This window comes from Cryptotermes secundus, unplaced genomic scaffold (genome assembly GCF_002891405.2).
Source record: "Cryptotermes secundus unplaced genomic scaffold, Csec_1.0 scaffold271, whole genome shotgun sequence".
NCBI lineage: Eukaryota > Metazoa > Arthropoda > Insecta > Blattodea > Kalotermitidae > Cryptotermes > Cryptotermes secundus.
In genome coordinates this window covers 467,312-484,289 of record NW_019731219.1, presented here as the reverse complement: position 1 = coordinate 484,289, position 16,978 = coordinate 467,312, and the positions used below count along the sequence as shown (strand labels likewise).

Genomic DNA, 16,978 nt, shown 5'->3' with positions numbered 1-16,978 from the left:
GAAAAATCTAACAATCTACAGCAAAACCATCAATTATTATGGGCGTTATAACATAGGTGTGCAGCTGGACGAAACATACACGTCGAACCCCCCCAGACGATTTAAATCCCTGATGAAACATACACGTCGAACCACGGCAACGGGTTAAAGGGGGACGCACAATGGACCACTAACTGGTCTAAGTGCATGGGGAAACCCAGTCCCTCAATACGGAATATGGAATAACATTTAATTTCAATAATCTCAACTCAGTAAGTTCAGTTCAAATTTTCTCCATTAAAATTTTCCTCAGTTTAGTGTTCAAAGCCACTGCTCCCCACAAAAAACTAAAATGGGGGCTTCACTATACATCCCTCATCTCCCAAACCTGCCTGTTTATAAACCATCATCCCAGCCACAGCTAGCTTCACCATCTAACATTAAGAAAACATAATTCTTCTGCCTCCACTCTGTCTTCAATATTTACAAGCTGGTCATCATGTGTTTTTGAGATCAACTGCAGTAAGCGTGTTGTAATATATTTTTTGAAGCCTATTCTCGCAAACAATTTGATCAACCAAATTTGGCAAGAAATTCATATTCCATGTTACTAAACAAAATTTCATAATTTTACAAATGACAATATTTTATAATGAAGTTCAAAAATCTCATTGGCTTCATATACACACATGATAATATCAGGATGTGACATTACCCTCCAACTGTGAGCTCAAAGGGTTCATATGTACTTTTCTCATATAAAAGTTACCTATTTTATATGTTATTTCTTCTTCTGTGGAGACTGGATCATCTTCCTCAAAGCCATCATCTGCTGAGTCATCATGCAAGGTATACAGTCTCTTATCTCGTGATATGAATATGTTTCCAGGTTTGATATCCATATGGACCAGCTGCATGGAATGGATATATCTGAAAATATATGAAATATTCTTATATGTTGAAACTTCATGCACAGTTAGTTTAAAAGGTTCTTAACAATTTCAATTTATACTCATTACATCTCCCAGCTGGAATGTCTACATACTTACAGTAGTACTGTATTGTATTTAGCACAGAATTAAAAAGAACAAAGGTGAAGTAAGTGCAGAGCATGACATTTATTCCATACTTCATTAAATTTGATCTTATCAAATGAAAGATGTTGGGGGAAAGAGACAGGGAGAAACATAATGGACCTACAAGATCCTGTGAGCTTAATTTTTCTTAGGGTAAGGAAATGGGACTAAAGGAATAAAAAATTTAAATTTCTCTCGGGCTTTCCAATAGTTAACTGAACTGTTCCTAAACAGAATTTATGACTTAATCTGGTTGGTTGACAGGTTGTTTGATGACTTCATATTGGCATGGTTTCAAACGAAAAATTATTCATTAAGTTCTGAAAAGGAACAGGGGAATGCAGGAAGTAGCCATGGCCTATTTCAAGGTAGCCCCAGCACTTGAACTGCCTACTTGGCAATATAAATCCAGAAGAATGTGCATTTCCACTGGACTGCACAAGTATTACATTTGACACTGTCCACTATCTAAAATAGGTCTGATATACACTGTCGACTGTATCCCCCATCAAGTGACTGGCGGCCATTATAATGATAGATGTGTATCCTTCCATATAAAGATTAGTGGCTACAGTTAGGTCACATCAGCTGCTGGTCTATGCTGCTGATGTAAATGTACTGGGAGGAGATAACATAAATACCATAAAGAAAAACACAGAAGCTGTTAAATGACACTAGTATGGAGGAAGGTCCAGAAGTAAATGCAGAGAAAACTAAGCATATGTTGATATCCCATCACCAGAATTCAGGGAAAGAATCATAACACAAAGCTAGCTAACAGATCCTTCGAACATGTGCCAAAGTTCAAACACTTGGGAAAGACAGTAACCAATCAAAATTTGATTCATGAGAAAATTAATAAGAGGAGATTGAATTCAGGCAAGGCTTGCTACCATTCAGTTCAGAACCTTTCGCCTGCTGTCTAAAAACATAAGAATTAGAATACATGAAAGTACAATTTTGCATATCGGGTTGTATGGGTATGAAATTTGGTCTCTGACATTAAGGGAAGAACACAGACTGGAGGCGTTTGGCAACAGGATGCTGAGGAGAATATCTGGACCAAAGAGGGATGAAAAACTGCACAATGAGGAACTTCATAACCTGTACACCTCACCAAATATAATTGGAATGATAAAGTGGAGGATGGGATTAGCTGGTCATGTAGCATGCATGGGAGAGAAGAGCAATTCATATAGGATTTTGATGAGAAGGCCAGAAGAAAAGAGACCACTATGAATACCTTGACATAGGTAGGAGGAGGCGTTTGGCAACAGGGTGCTGAGGATAATATCTGGACCAAAGAGGGATGAAAAACTGCACAATGAGGAACTTCATAACCTGTACACCTCACCAAATATAATTGGAATGATAAAGTGGAGGATGGGATTAGCTGGTCATGTAGCATGCATGGGAGAGAAGAGCAATTCATATAGGATTTTGATGAGAAGGCCAGAAGAAAAGAGACCACTATGAATACCTTGACATAGGTATGAGGATAATATTAAGATGGATCTTAGACGGGATGGGATGGCATCAACTAGACTGATCTGGCTCAGGATAGGGACAAATGGAAGGCTTTTGTGAACATAGCAATGAACCTCTGGGTTCCATAAAATGTTGGGAAAGTCTTGAGAAGCTGAGTGACTAGCAGCTTCTCAAGGACTCAGCTCCCTGGAGTCAGTACATTATCCTTGTTACATTCCTTTAGGAAATAATTCACAATGAATGTTGCCTAGAACAACTCAAACCAGCTACATGTAGGTATTTTCTGAAGAGTTATACACACCTTAGTCCTTCTGAAACATGAAGCAATAATCGCCTCAGCTCTGGTTCTGTGAAAGGCCTTTTTTCACGCTGACGTTCTTCAATGGCTTCTGCCAGACTTCCACCATTGCAAAACTCATTTTGTATGATCATATGGTTGTCCTCTGCCCATGCTGAATAGTACCGCACTACATGATGGTGCTGGCCCAAAACTGCATGTGCATACACTTCATTCAGTGCTGTTTTCCTGAAACAAACATTTTAATTAATAAAAGGAACAAAAATATAATATGGTGACCATCTATATGCCTCATTAGGACACACCTACAACAAGTCACCTACACCATAGTGTGTCATAAAATGATGACACACTTTTATAAGATGATAATGCCTCCATTCACACAGCTAGAACTGTACAGTAATGGTTTGAAGAGTATTAAGGTGAACTTCAACATCTTCCCTGGCCAGTATAATCATTGCATTTGAACATCACTGAACCAATCCAGTCAGTTTTGGAGACTCGAGTGAGGAACAGATTCCCATCTCCAAAATCGCTTTCAATTTGATTCAATTTTAATTTTAATTTAAGCTTAAGCAGCTTTAAGATGTTCTTAAAGAAGAATGGTACAAAATTCCACTACAGACTGTTCAAAACTTGTAAGAGCCCATTCCAAGGGCTGTAGCTGTATCGAACGCCGAAGGTGGTCCAAAACCTACAGTATCTGTAAAAAGTAAAGTAAAGCTATCCCTGTAACAGGCTGTGAAGGCCCATAGGGTTGTGAGATGTTGAGGGTCCCACATTATCTAGAAAATTGGTTCAAAGATGGCGGTAAGGTTGTCAGCCTTACGCACCAGCTGTGCTTTACTCCCCAGGAAAATTATTTAATTAATTCCTGCCACTCAGCTCCGTTAAAGTATGAGTAGACCCCAGGGCCATAGTGCAGCTGGAAGGATTAGGTCAACTGATAAAAATCCAATGACCTCATCAGGACTTGAAACCTCGACCTTCCAGCTTGTAGCATAGTGCCTCAAGCAACTAAGCTACAGCGTGCCCCGCAGTATTTCCGTTATTTTGTCCAACCCTTGTATGTCCATACTGTATTCTGTGGTAATCAAAGTTCTGCTCCAGTGTCAAGCTATGCCTAACATTTAGCCAGGCTGCACTCATAACTACTGTGATGCAACAATTATTGGAAGATGTGAACATCAGCAACTGCAATTCTCTGTAGGTAGCCAAACATAATCAAAGAGAGGGAATGTAACTAACAGTAAATTGAACTCTGTTTGAAACAACAAACTATACTGTGGATATAGAATACTCACTCGTTCGCACTGCCTGCAACAGGTTTAATGCTCTTCTTTACTGCATATGTGCAACCATCCAACCTGTTGATGCATTCATAGACACTACCAAACTCGCCTGTGCCAATTAGACGAACCTCAAGGAACTCCTGAAAAACCATAAAATTAAATTGTATTCCTTATTATGCTTTCTTTGTGATCTGATGGATTATACCTGTTTCAACTTTGCCTACATTTAAGAAATTATAAAGTGTGTAACCGTACGTCCCTCGCCAAATTATTTAATTAAGGGTATGAACAACTTATGCATTGTTTAACACCATGAGGGACACTCCTCCGGTAGTTCAGGGTTAGTAATTGTTTGCGTGGTCATTTATGTTATGGTAGACAGCCGATGTCAAGTTTAAGTGGTATGTTTGAAGTTTAGTGAAGAGTGTGAGCTTCAAAGTTGAAATAATCTGTCTTGTATGTGGTCACTTTGTGGAAGTATGACAGTGTATTGGAAACAATTAATGTAATCCTCGGTTCATATGGGAGAATGGCATTAAGCCTCAGTAGTGTCTTTCATCTGTTCGACTCGGACACACCTCGGCTTAATGGGGGGAGTATTGTAACCGTACGTCCCTCGCCAAATTATTTAATTAAGGGTATGAACAACTTATGCATTGTTTAACACCATGAGAGACACTCCTCTGGCGAGATACCATCCCGGGATCGCCTAGTTGTAATTCAGCTACTGTCCTCCTTAGGCTTAGGGTTTCACTATAGTACCTAACGTCGCCAGTTTGCTCCTGGTATCATAAACCCATAAACTGACCTTGTGCGAGACCAGCCAGGAGGGGTCTTGGGTTCCCTGCTCGTGTGCCTTGAAGACCTACAAAGGTTTATGGGTATCTCCAAAATACGGATATAGGACAGATGTCGGGCTCAACCCTTCGCTTTCTCATTTATGTTTCTATTTTTTGTTTTCAGGCCAACTGGGGGACTGGTAAAGAGGGGGAAGTCAGTTATAGGGAGCTGAGGAGGACAGTTGTTGAAAAATAGACAGAGAACAGAGTAGTGTTTTACAGTAGTGGTAGCGAGTCGGCGGACGGAGCAGCTAGCTTGGAGAATAATGTAAATATTGATCATTAATGAAACTTTAAATTAAAACTGCAATCCACGGTGTGTTCTGGAGCCCCGGATTCATAAACCTAGAAGTGTGTTCCACTCCCATCTCCGAAGCACCCGTTTCCTGAGAAAAAGACCTCTAGCTCAAGCGAAAGCTGTGGCAGCTGTAAGTCGGTGGACGGCTACAGGAGAATGCCCAACATGGGGCCCATACTCCCCTCATTAAGCCGAGGTGTGTCCGAGTCGCACAGATGAAAGACACTACTGAGGCTTAATGCCATTCTCCCGTATGAACCGAGGAATACATTAATTGTTTATAGTACAGCGTCATACTTACACACAAGTGACCACATACAAGACAGATTATTTCAACTTTGAAGCTCACACTCTTCACAAAACTTCAAACATACCACTTAAACTTGACATCGGCTGTCTACCGTAACATAAATGACCATACAAACAATTACTAACGCTGAACTACTGTTGTACAAGAATAATATATAAATGGATTTCAGTGAAATATACCATGAGAATGCTACACACCTTGCGATATCGTGGAATGTTAGAATCTTGGAGTGCCAGTCTCTTAGTTGGTTGTTCTACTTCTGAATCAGAGTCTTCATGGTCATTCACTTCAAATTTTTGTACATCAGGACCATCAGCTGGTGATCTGAAAGTAATTAACGATTGTTTTTAGTACTTCAGACTAACAGCGGTAACAAACTCTGGCATATTTTTAAATATAGATCACAGAACAATACTTAATATATGTATCTTGAAAACTATGCCTCTACTGGAAATTAAACAGGAGGTTCTGCTCAGTGATTCTGAACACTCTGAACACAGCAGTTTCCTATCAGAAACTAGGAATGCAGCAAAACTTCATTCAAAATCTTTACAAGTAAAATAAAAACCTACCAGTTAACAATGACCAAGTCTTCACTCAGAAGAAGATTTTGGAATGCTTTCAAATTTATGAAATCCATTACAGAAAACCAATTCCAGTAAAAATACAGAGCCAACTTTGAGAAGCTGTAGTGTTGCAATTACTGATGGGAGGGATTTATGAATTATGCTCTTGAGATGGGCTCAGGTGCTATGATATATATACCACGTTTCACAAAGATTGGTTCAGGCATTCAAAAGTTGTTTGGGGGGGGGGGATATACATAGACACACAGCAAGAGGTGATCTCATAATCTTACTTCTCAGTTCTGGAAAAGATGTCAAAATACAGCACATGGAAAGTTCAAGGAAGTAAAAATGAAATGGAAGAAATATTGAAATGGAAATGATGCATATGAATGTAGTAGTATTAACAGAAAAGAAAGGTTCTGGTACAGAAAACTTGAAAAATTATATACTTTTCTTTAGTGGTGTTCAAATTATGAAAGAGGAAAAGAACAGAAATGTGCTGCAGTAAATAAAAAGGCATAAAACTATATAATCAACTGGGAATTAATCGATGGAAGATCACTACGAATAGGAATGACAACAAATCTACATAAAGTGATGACTTTGGGGATATATGATCACAGTGAAGATGACAATATTCTGACAAAAGATGAGTTCTATGAAAAATGACATGATTTAAGCAAAGAATGGTGTTTGGATATGAGAAAATTACATCAGTCACTGTGAACAGTATGTGCATGTGCACACACGAATTATCTTTTGTGTCTTAATTTACAATTACATGAATAGTTTTTCTGAAGGGAACAGTAATATTCTGACATTTACATCAGGATCGTCTCCTTGCTTTCCTTACACGACCATTTTTTGCACAAGCATCATACGTAAACTCTTGTTCCAAGTGTATCTCACATATGCCATTTTGAAACAAAGAGTAAAATGACTGAGTGAACATTTAATACAGTATCGGGGTTTGGGATTACTACTGGCTGGCCCACACATAACATCAACTTGCTTCAGAGTAACTCTTCAGTGATTTACCAGAATGATATTGAAGAAAAAATATTAAATGTGTACAGGCTGTTGGTTCGTTAAAATAACTACCAGTCTGAATTTCTACAGCCAAAGTTGATTCAGGGATCATCTATCTCTCCCACCTGAATGGCCAAATGGGCTTCAGATAACTTTCTGACAATTACAAAATTCAACAGGGTTTTCTAACCCTGTTGGCAAAAACAGGTAGAAGCTGAATAAAACACACAATCTTCATCAATCTGAGAGGGGAACTACAGAATCTGCTCCACTTTCAACTCTCTTTCACCTTCCTCCTCCAGTTCTTAGGTACACCTCAAGCAGTATTCAGGTCAGAAGGACCAAGTCTCTTCAAGATGGAATGAACTAATTAAAAATACAAACATGGTCTGCTATTTTTTAATTTTACAATATACAACCATGTGAATGTGGCCCATCTTATGTAAGCATTTCAATGGCTAATCAGAATCCCTAGTAATGTACAGGTGTGACATCATCCAAGAACATATTCTAACTGCAGTGACATTCTTCTATATGAAAACTCACACAGACATGAGCTGAACATCTTTTCTCAGCCTCGCAACATGAACTGAACTTGCAAGTTGACCTTCCCATGAAGTATATATACCAACTGTGGCCTATAACTGCACTCTGTCACGACTGTCATATGTCGCACTGGATATGCTACTAATGTCAAAAGACCAAAGCTTAGGGGGGAGGAGGCACATGTATGTACCTCTGTAAGAAACTGGAAAGAACACTTTCTGAGTCATGTCCCCAATAAATTATACTACCAAACCACAGGAAGACTTCCAAACAGATGGAAAGACTGTTTTATAATGCTCTTAACAAGCTAATTAAGCCAGACACCATAACGTGAATGGATATTAACCATCTGCTTCCCTAATATAGAAAAATGTAGCAAAATCAAATGCACCATGCCCCTTTCAATGCAGTAAATACAGTTTAAAATGTATACACCCACAAGAAATATATGGCTTATAGCAACACACAAATGATCAGAAACAGAACAGCCAAAGGGCTAAAATAGCAGCTTACACATAGTATCTCGGCAAGATTAAAATACAACAAAAAAATTGGGCCAGGACAGGCATCAATTACGTAACTGGCTAAGGAAATTGCATGACAGTTTTGGTATTAAAAATTTAGAAGGATGTATAACATGCTGTAACACAAATACACTACTTGTTTCCAATATAAATATAACTACAAGTTCTAGTACCTATTTACATATTTTCAGGCATTTCTCATAACAGAGAACTGCACAAAAATAATTATCACCATTGTTAGGTACATATATTTATAGCTGATAATTTCTGACTGAGGTAAAATCTTCATAACGGGAGGAGGTAGCAGATAGTTTTAAAGCTGCTAACATCTGACTGTAGCAGAAAGATTACCAAATAACTCAATTCCAGTACAGTAAACTGATTTTTGATATTTACTAAAGATAGCAGTCGGAACATGAAGGTTCTACATTTTGTAATTACATTGTGCACCTTTAAATTTGTTAGAAATATTTCCATATTGTCCACAAAAAAACAGTAATAATTGAAGTAAGAATTTGCTAACTAGTGGAAGAAAATCAATTTTTTTAAATAATTCCTTACATGCCTTCAATTAGTCTATTTTCTTTTAGATGCTGAATACTTATTTGCTGTCTGTTCAATTCCCCCAGAAAATTATTCCATATTGCATGATGGAAAGGAAGTCAGCAAAGTAAACTAATGCTGAAGTTTCCATTTTTATCATGAGTGATGTGACTGTCCTCACAGCAAAGCATGATAAACTTAGTATACTGATAATACATTCAACCCCTTCCCCCATTTAAGTTACTGTCAAGGCCAAGGAATTAAGATGTTTGTATTTCTTCAATTGTATTGTCATATGCTGTATTTTGATTAATGTATGTTTTGCTGTTAGTACAAAGATTCATGACACTTGTATCGTCAAAATTCAATGCAAATTTATTGGCTCTGAACCACTTGTTCTAGAGAGCAAAAATGATGATCCTCATTCCATCAAATTCTCCATAAGCATTATCACCAGTATAGGTACAACAGGACATATGGAAGCCGACTTGCCGAGGGGACCTAATATGGATTCCACCTAGCACTATATGAAATCTTAACTATTGTAATCTATTGTAAACAACTGTAAGTATTGTAACTTTATTCTCTTATTGTAGTCAGCCAATGTACAGTAACTGACTTGTCCTATATCATGTAACAATTATCTATAGAGACGAAATAAATAAATATAACAAGTCAATATGGGGCCCTCTTTCTCTAATTACTAATTTCCACAATACTTTAGGAGGTTATTTCAGTTATCTATAATATTGTGACATGTTGCGCAAAGGAGAACTCCCCCCCCACCAGCAGTGACGCGGCGGGTGAGTCAGCGCTCCCCTCCCACCCCTCCGCAGTGACGTAACGCGCAACGCTACGTACCCGTAATCAACTTCCTACTGTAACGTGGCACTCATTACGCAACAGCCAAGCACTGCAGCTATATAAGTGAACTGCACAGCAGCTACCAGTCAGTTGTACTGTGACAGCCGCCGAGTTATAAAGTAATAGTCGCCGAGCCGAGTTGACATATAGCAACAGTCGCCGAGTCAAGTTATAACCTGGCCATCGCCGAAGACAGTTCCGAGTTGAAACATAGCAGCCTGCGATTGTGCGATAACTAAGAAGTCAGCGAGCGGAAGACTTATTGTGTGCTTTCAAGACATAGTGAGTGCTGTAGTACAGTTATACTCAGAGTGTGTATTTCAGGGAGACTTGTACAGCTCCCGCGTTATTAATACTTGAAGACAGTGTTAAGAGATTTTGTTGTGGGGTTTGTAAACTGTGGAAACCCGTAATATTGTGATAATTAATTGTAGCCGTTATTTGTAGATTGTTAAATAAACCAATTAACGATCCGTAAGGCGTCTTCGGTAACGAAACACGTTACAATATGATGAATATAGTTTGTTTTTGCAGTTTTTATTACAACACTGTATTCCTTTTTATATGATTAGCTATATTCCTGAATCTTACTTTGCATACAGGCATCGTATAAAACAACTTATATTGCCAAATGACTTGTCCAAGTGTTACTATGTAGCAAAACGGATGAAAATACAAGACAATACAAAATAAAATATTAACAGATCACTTACCCCACAAGGCTCCTTTTGGATCGTGTTCGCTTCTTTGACATTAACAGCATGCCATTTGGAGTAAAAGGGTTGATATTTACAGATGGTTTATCTAATTTTGGATAGGCACATGCTACCCCTTTGGGTTTCTCAAATCTGCTAAATAACCTTGAGCGAGCCGCTGGAGTAGCCGGCGTGTGATCTGAACATTTTTCAAGCAATGTTTTCGGAGTAGCTGGTGATTGAAAGAGTCTTAACGCTCTCACTTTTTTATATGGTGGCGAACTTCTACGGTGTCGCAATGAAATGCAATTCTCAACCCTTGAAGCCCTTTCATTCACATGTTCCGGTGAAGAATCGTCGGAATTTGCGGTAAGGGTAAACTTTGGAATTGGGCTACTAAAGTGGAAATCTCCACGAGAGATGTCAAATCCTTGTTCCATACTCGCATCACATCCAGAACTCACTGTAAGCGAACTAATGTCGAATTCACTGTCATAGGCGTATGACTCAATGTCCAACTTTTGTACCACTTCCATTATTACATCTGAAACAGATTCCTTACACAAGAAATTCACTTTCGAACTTATTAACTCTCAACTCTGCGAGACACCTTCACTTTCAAACTCAATAACCGACGAACTTATTACCTCTAAACTCCGCGAAAAACCTTCACTTTCAAACTCAATAACCGACAACGTCTTACGTAATTTGACTATGCAGCTTACTGGTGGAGTAATTCAGGAAGGCCACCATCCACTGTGTATAGCAAATTATAATACTTAAGAACATTAACAATTATCAATATTATAGACTAATCAAGGTCAGCAGAATACTTAATTTCGTTAAAGAGTGCACAAATTCCTTATACTGAAAGACCCGTATCAAATAATTAAGTACTGATACATAATTTCATCAGACTCAAATGTTGGCAGAATAGAGTATAAACCCGCCAATAAATTTTGTCCACGGATTATTACATATAGATATGCACCTCAACGTTTAATGTGTGCAAGGCACGTATTACTAAACAATACCTGTGCCAGAGATAATACTTAAGGAGAATTTGATGAAATGAAGATTAGCAGGGGAAACCGAAGTACTCGGGGAAAACCTGGCCCATCGCCACTTTGTCCATCACAAATCCCAATGTAGTGCTGAATGGTATGATAAAATTATACATTTACAAACTGTACTTGTAAGTCGTTGCTATGGTTGCTATCGCCAGATAGCTTTAGGACGTCGTGATCGTGTCCACGGATCGCATAATAAAGCCTAGCAAGTTCATGGCATAAGCTCTACCTACTTCCGTTGTCCTGCCCGCCAATAGTATTGAGTTGACCGAGTTGACACCCACCGATTTCGAGGTCTACATCGGTCTATTGGGGCTATTGTACATATATTAGGTTGTCAGTTCACGAGAAGGGGATAATAATTAGCGTAATTAGTGTTTAAGTCGTTTAAGTAAACTGAAGTTGGGAATGTAGGAGCGTAAATCCAGTACAATGAATGATACATGTAGGTTTAATGTTTTGCAATGGGTAATTCCAGATAATTTGAAGCATTTATCTCCTCATGGTATGAAGGTTTTAAAATTCGAAAAGAGAGATGTGATAATTGTGTGGTTTAAAAGTAGCATCTTGATTTATGACAGTATTAACCTTTGTGAACTGCAGAAAGGGGATAATTCACGAGGCAACACCATTGTAAGTATTTTGAGTCTTTGAGTAACGTGTCCAGGGCGTTGATACATTTGTTATTGATTTATACCTACGAGATTAACAGTAGGTGTTCTGCACCGTTCGGCACTTGTCACCTGAACTTCCAAAGGGCAAGGAACCAGGGTCCAATCACACGTCAGTGTTTGTGTGATTATAGTTTAGTTTGTACATACATAATCACAGTTACTGTGGGCATGTGTTTACTTTCCCTTTGGTATTATAAGAATTTAGCAGTTATATATTTGCTTCTTTCAGTGACATATTTGAGGTTAAGTAATGGTGAGTGGAAGTGGCAGCTTGAGTGTGGCACAGTTATTTGAACTAGACAGTTCGCTGTGTAGCACACTTGTGTGTAAGTCGGTTAATTTATATCATTTGTTTATTTTGTAACATTCTCAGTGTGAGAATGCCCATGCAGTGTCTTTGAAACCTGCATGTGAAAGTGGTTTTGGGTCAGGTTTCCTTGATGGAAAATAGGTATATGAGATCTCCATACTGCGTGTGTGTGCGTTTTTTTTCAGCTTCTAAACCAAATGACCGATTTTCATGAAACAGTGGATGTCATGCCATTGAAAGTCGTTACAACATAATGATATTTATTTTCGTAAATCAGTCATTACAGCATGGCAGATACACAAACTTGTGAGGTGGGTGTGACATTAACACCACATAATCTGTGCTCTGCAATAGTTGGTAATAGTTCAGCAGACTTTTTTAAGGTAATTATTTTGTATGGCAGAATGATGGCTAGATGAAATCATATTTAGGTTACAGTTTGACAGTGGAAATTAATGATCTACTGGAGCAAGACATGTAAAATTTGGTATATTGATAGACATGTATGAAATATTATTTACAAGTCAGTGATGCAGAACTTTGAGGTTATCACGTAGGGAATAAATGCTTGTAAGTGAAGCCAGTGGGATACTCTTTGAGAATAGAGCCAGAAGTACAGAATATTTCTAAAAAATGCATGTACATCATATTGCAACAGATATATTAAAGTATGCCGATATAACCCAAAACACCTATGTCCAAAGTTGAACGGTTACGGAGATAATGGCCAGAGAAGTGTCAAACTTTGACCGGCGTTGCACACTTGTTGATTACAAAATACATATTAAAACGCAGGAATATGTGGATTCTGTAATGTTAATAATGTACGTAACATCAAACTAACTTGTGAATGACATGAAGCCATAAAATTGAAGTACAAAATACTCGCTCGCCATGTCATAATTGTCCTTAGAGTTTCCAAGCACTATACATGACACATGAATGGCAAGCGCTGACATAATATGACTGACTGCGCGTTCTGATAAAGCGAACTACATAAGTACGGCTAGGTTGAATCACGGCACTCAAGGACAAACATAGATAAGGCCTCTCAGCTGAGAGGTACAGTGCGTGGACCTGCCAGAAGACCACACTTTTCTTGGGCCATTATCTCCGTAACCGTTCAACTTTGGACATAGGTGTTTTGGGTTATATCGGCATACTTTAACATAAGGAACACCCTCCCGAAGTTTGGTTCATTCCTCCTGGGACACCCTGTATATGGGGGCACGCGGTAGCGTAGTGGTTAAGGCACTATGCTAGAAGTCGGAAGGTCGCGGGTTCAAATACCAATGAGGTCATTGGATTTTTTTTCCGTCAGCACTATGGCCCTGGGGTTCACTCAGCCTCTAACAGAAATGAGTACCAGGAATTAAATAAATAATTTTCCTGGGGAGTAGAGCACGGCCGGCACGTAAGGCTGACAACCTTACCACCATCTCTGAGCCAATTGTCTAGATAGTGTGGGACCCTTAACGTCTCACAACCCTATGGGCCTTCATGGTCTGTTACAGGGATAGCTTTACTTTACTTACTTTTTATATATATATATATATGAACTGTGATAATTGGTCTTTTGGTGACTTTTTGTTTCATAATTTTATAATGACACATGGTTGAAATACTGAATTTTAAAGAGGGAGCAACAATTATGAAATTAAATTGTTTAGGAACAAAGGTCTCTAATAATCTACCACAACATATTAAGGATATATCGAGTGACACTAAGAGTTTTGAGGTACAATTGAAACAATTTTTACAATTACATTCTTTTTATTCTTTACAGGAATATTTCGGTTATAAATCTTTTTAAGATGCGAGTAGCTGTCTTGCTTTACAATTAAAAGAAGACAAGATTGTCAGTCTGTGTTCTGGTTTCTAATTGCTTATTTTAGATATACATAATTTTTATATCACTGTATACTAGTTTTTATTTCAATTTATTATACTATTAATGTATGTAATACAAAATTCATTAATGACATTGTCTTTTAACTATAGAATTTTTAATTAATAGACTTGTATAAAACTGTACAAATTGTATAAGGTTTGCCATTACTTTTACTACTAAAATTAGCTTATTTATTGTATTGTATTTATTTATTTATTTATTTATTCACTTCACATCCATGGATCATTATACATGACATAGGACAAGTCAAAACACTCTTATAATCCAATACAACGATACAATAAGACAATACAATGATACAATAATAGAATAATAAGAAGAACAACATAATTTTATACTAATATAATAATTAAATGATGAGCACTATATTTATCAGTCACAACACATCAAATTTGAAAATAGATTAACAACATGTTTCGGCTATTTAGCCTATTTAACCTATTTGGCAGGGGAAACCGAAGTACTCGGAGGAAACCTGCCCCAGCGCCAGTTTGTTATCACAAATCCCACTTGTTCAAATCACAGTGGTGGGAAGCCAGCGACTAATCACTTAAGCTCTGGCGCGGCCTATAAATTGATGTTGGAGAGTATGGTCATCTGTCGTTATCCGGGTAGTTCCAGCCAATACCTCCTGCTATCCTGTTCTCTGCAAGAGTAAAAAAACAAAACAGAGCAGAAGGTATTCCCACATATATGTTATTGTAAAGATGTAAGTCATTTATTCATTAAGTATATGATAACTAGTAATTATGATTTGATTTATCCCCAACCACGAAAAAGTCTTCTACCCTATAAAAACAATGATCCAGCAAGAATGTTTTCAGAGTCTTTTTGAATTTGTGTAGTACTGGTATCTCTTTAATATATTGTGGTAACTGATTAAACATCCGACATCCTATATTACTAAAGTTGTTTTTGCATAAACTCGTATTACATGGTACTGTATATAGGTTATCCTTTCTCCTTGTATTGTATGAGTGTATTTCGGAATTGATTGAGTAAGCACTTAAATTTGCCTTTATGTAAACCAACACTTCATATATATATAGGCATGGTAAGGGTAATATATGTAACAGTTTAAAATATTGTTTGCAACTAACAGTTTTCGGGATTTGTATCATGATTCTAATAGCTCTTTTTTGTAGCTTAAAGATCACTTTTGCTTCTCCTGAATTACCCCAGAATATCAATCCGTATATTAACATAGATTGAAAATACGCATAATATAAAGTACGAACAGTCTCTGGCCCAGCTACTCTACTGATTATTCTTAGGGCAAAACATATTTTACAAAGTTTATTTGCTAGCTGTTGGGTATGTGTATGCCACTTTAGATTTTTATCCATCCAAACTCCTAGGAACTTTATATGTATATGTTTATCATATTTTATTACAAATTTGTATGCTATTCAGTGACAACTGTAATTCTTAGTTGTGACTGTAACTAGGACGATCTTCACATCCGCGTGAGAATGTATTCTCGACAGGATTTGTGGAAGGTGAACAAATGAAATGAAATGAAATGAAATGGTGCATAACAAATTTAAATGTCCGAAAATTTAGTGTCCCAGCGCTGCAAGTAGTGCCAAGCTTAAGAAATCATGAATCTATACATCCACCCCCCCCCCATATGCCTCATGGTGTGGTGCTTAATTAGTAAAGCACAGGGATGACTTTACCTTTACCTTTACATAGACTGAGGTTGTTTGAGAACAGGATGCTGAGGAGAATCACCGGAGAGGGATGAAGTGATGAGAGGTTGGAAAAAACTGCATACTGAGGAGCTTCATAACTTGTACTCTTTTCTAAGTATAATAAGAATGATAAAGTCAAGGAGGATGAGATAGGCAGGACGTGTAACATGAATGGGGGGAAGAAGGAGGAGGAGAATGCTAATAGGATATTGCTTGGGAAGCCAGAAGGAAAGAGACCACTAGGTAGACCAAGACAGGTGTGTGGATAATATTAAAATAGATCTTAGAGCGATAGGATAGGTTGGTATGGACTGGATTGATCTGGCTCATGATAGGGCCCAGTGGAGGGCTCTTGTGAAAATGGTAATGAATTTCAATTCAATTTTAATTTATTCTGTTGATGCATACAGGTACAACAGTTGGATATAGAAAAGTCAAAAATACAAGACAGTACAATATTAATAAATAATGATAAATAAATAAGACATGCAATCATTAAAAGATTTTGTCAAAAAAATGAAAATAATGTAACACTGGAAATACTGATACTATGATTTTACTATTACCGTCAGAAATACTTATCTAGTTTTATGCATAAAAATTCATCCACAGTATAAAAAGAATGCTCATGCAAATACTTTTTAATGCTTATTTGAAGCTTTTAATATCACATGCCACGTCCTTAATGTCAGCTGGAAGATCTTAATGCCTGCATAGGTGGAACTTTTATGAAACATCGCCAAGTGAGTGGTTACTTGGAAAAAATTAGAATTATTTCTAGTATTAAAATTATGAATTTCAGAATTTTGTCTAAACAAAGATTTATTGGTAACCATAAACAGAGCCAAGGAGAGTATGTGCTGAGATGCTAGAGGCAGAATATTCAAAATTAAAAAAAAAAAAAAAAATTCTGCAGGAATCCCTGGATCTTGCTTCCATTAGTATTCTAACTACTTGCTTTTGGAGTT

The 16,978-nt window shown here is 37.5% G+C and overlaps 2 protein-coding genes across 5 annotated transcripts in view; one reads left to right on the top strand and one right to left on the bottom strand.

Moving 5' to 3' along the window:
• Positions 1-11,219, bottom strand: part of LOC111866440 (wee1-like protein kinase) — a 15,790-nt gene extending 4,571 nt beyond the window's left edge. The window contains exons 1-5 of the mRNA XM_023855409.2: positions 10,369-11,219; positions 5,778-5,904; positions 4,146-4,273; positions 2,845-3,069; positions 749-909 (exon numbers count right to left, since the gene is read on the bottom strand). Of these exons, the coding sequence (XP_023711177.1) occupies positions 749-909; positions 2,845-3,069; positions 4,146-4,273; positions 5,778-5,904; positions 10,369-10,886 (1,159 nt within the window). The 5' untranslated portion in view covers positions 10,887-11,219. The remainder of the gene's footprint in view (positions 1-748; positions 910-2,844; positions 3,070-4,145; positions 4,274-5,777; positions 5,905-10,368) is intronic.
• Positions 11,220-11,672: 453 nt separating this feature from the next.
• The window catches only part of LOC111866425, a 34,684-nt gene continuing 29,378 nt past the window's right edge, over positions 11,673-16,978 (top strand). For 2 of the 4 annotated variants that reach the window (XM_023855365.2, XM_023855364.2), the window contains exon 1: positions 11,673-12,053. In XM_023855365.2, coding sequence (XP_023711133.1) covers positions 11,853-12,053 — 201 coding nt within the window. In that variant the 5' untranslated portion in view covers positions 11,673-11,852. The remainder of the gene's footprint in view (positions 12,054-16,978) is intronic. The other 2 variants (XM_023855366.2, XM_023855367.2) reach the window with 2 other exon arrangements.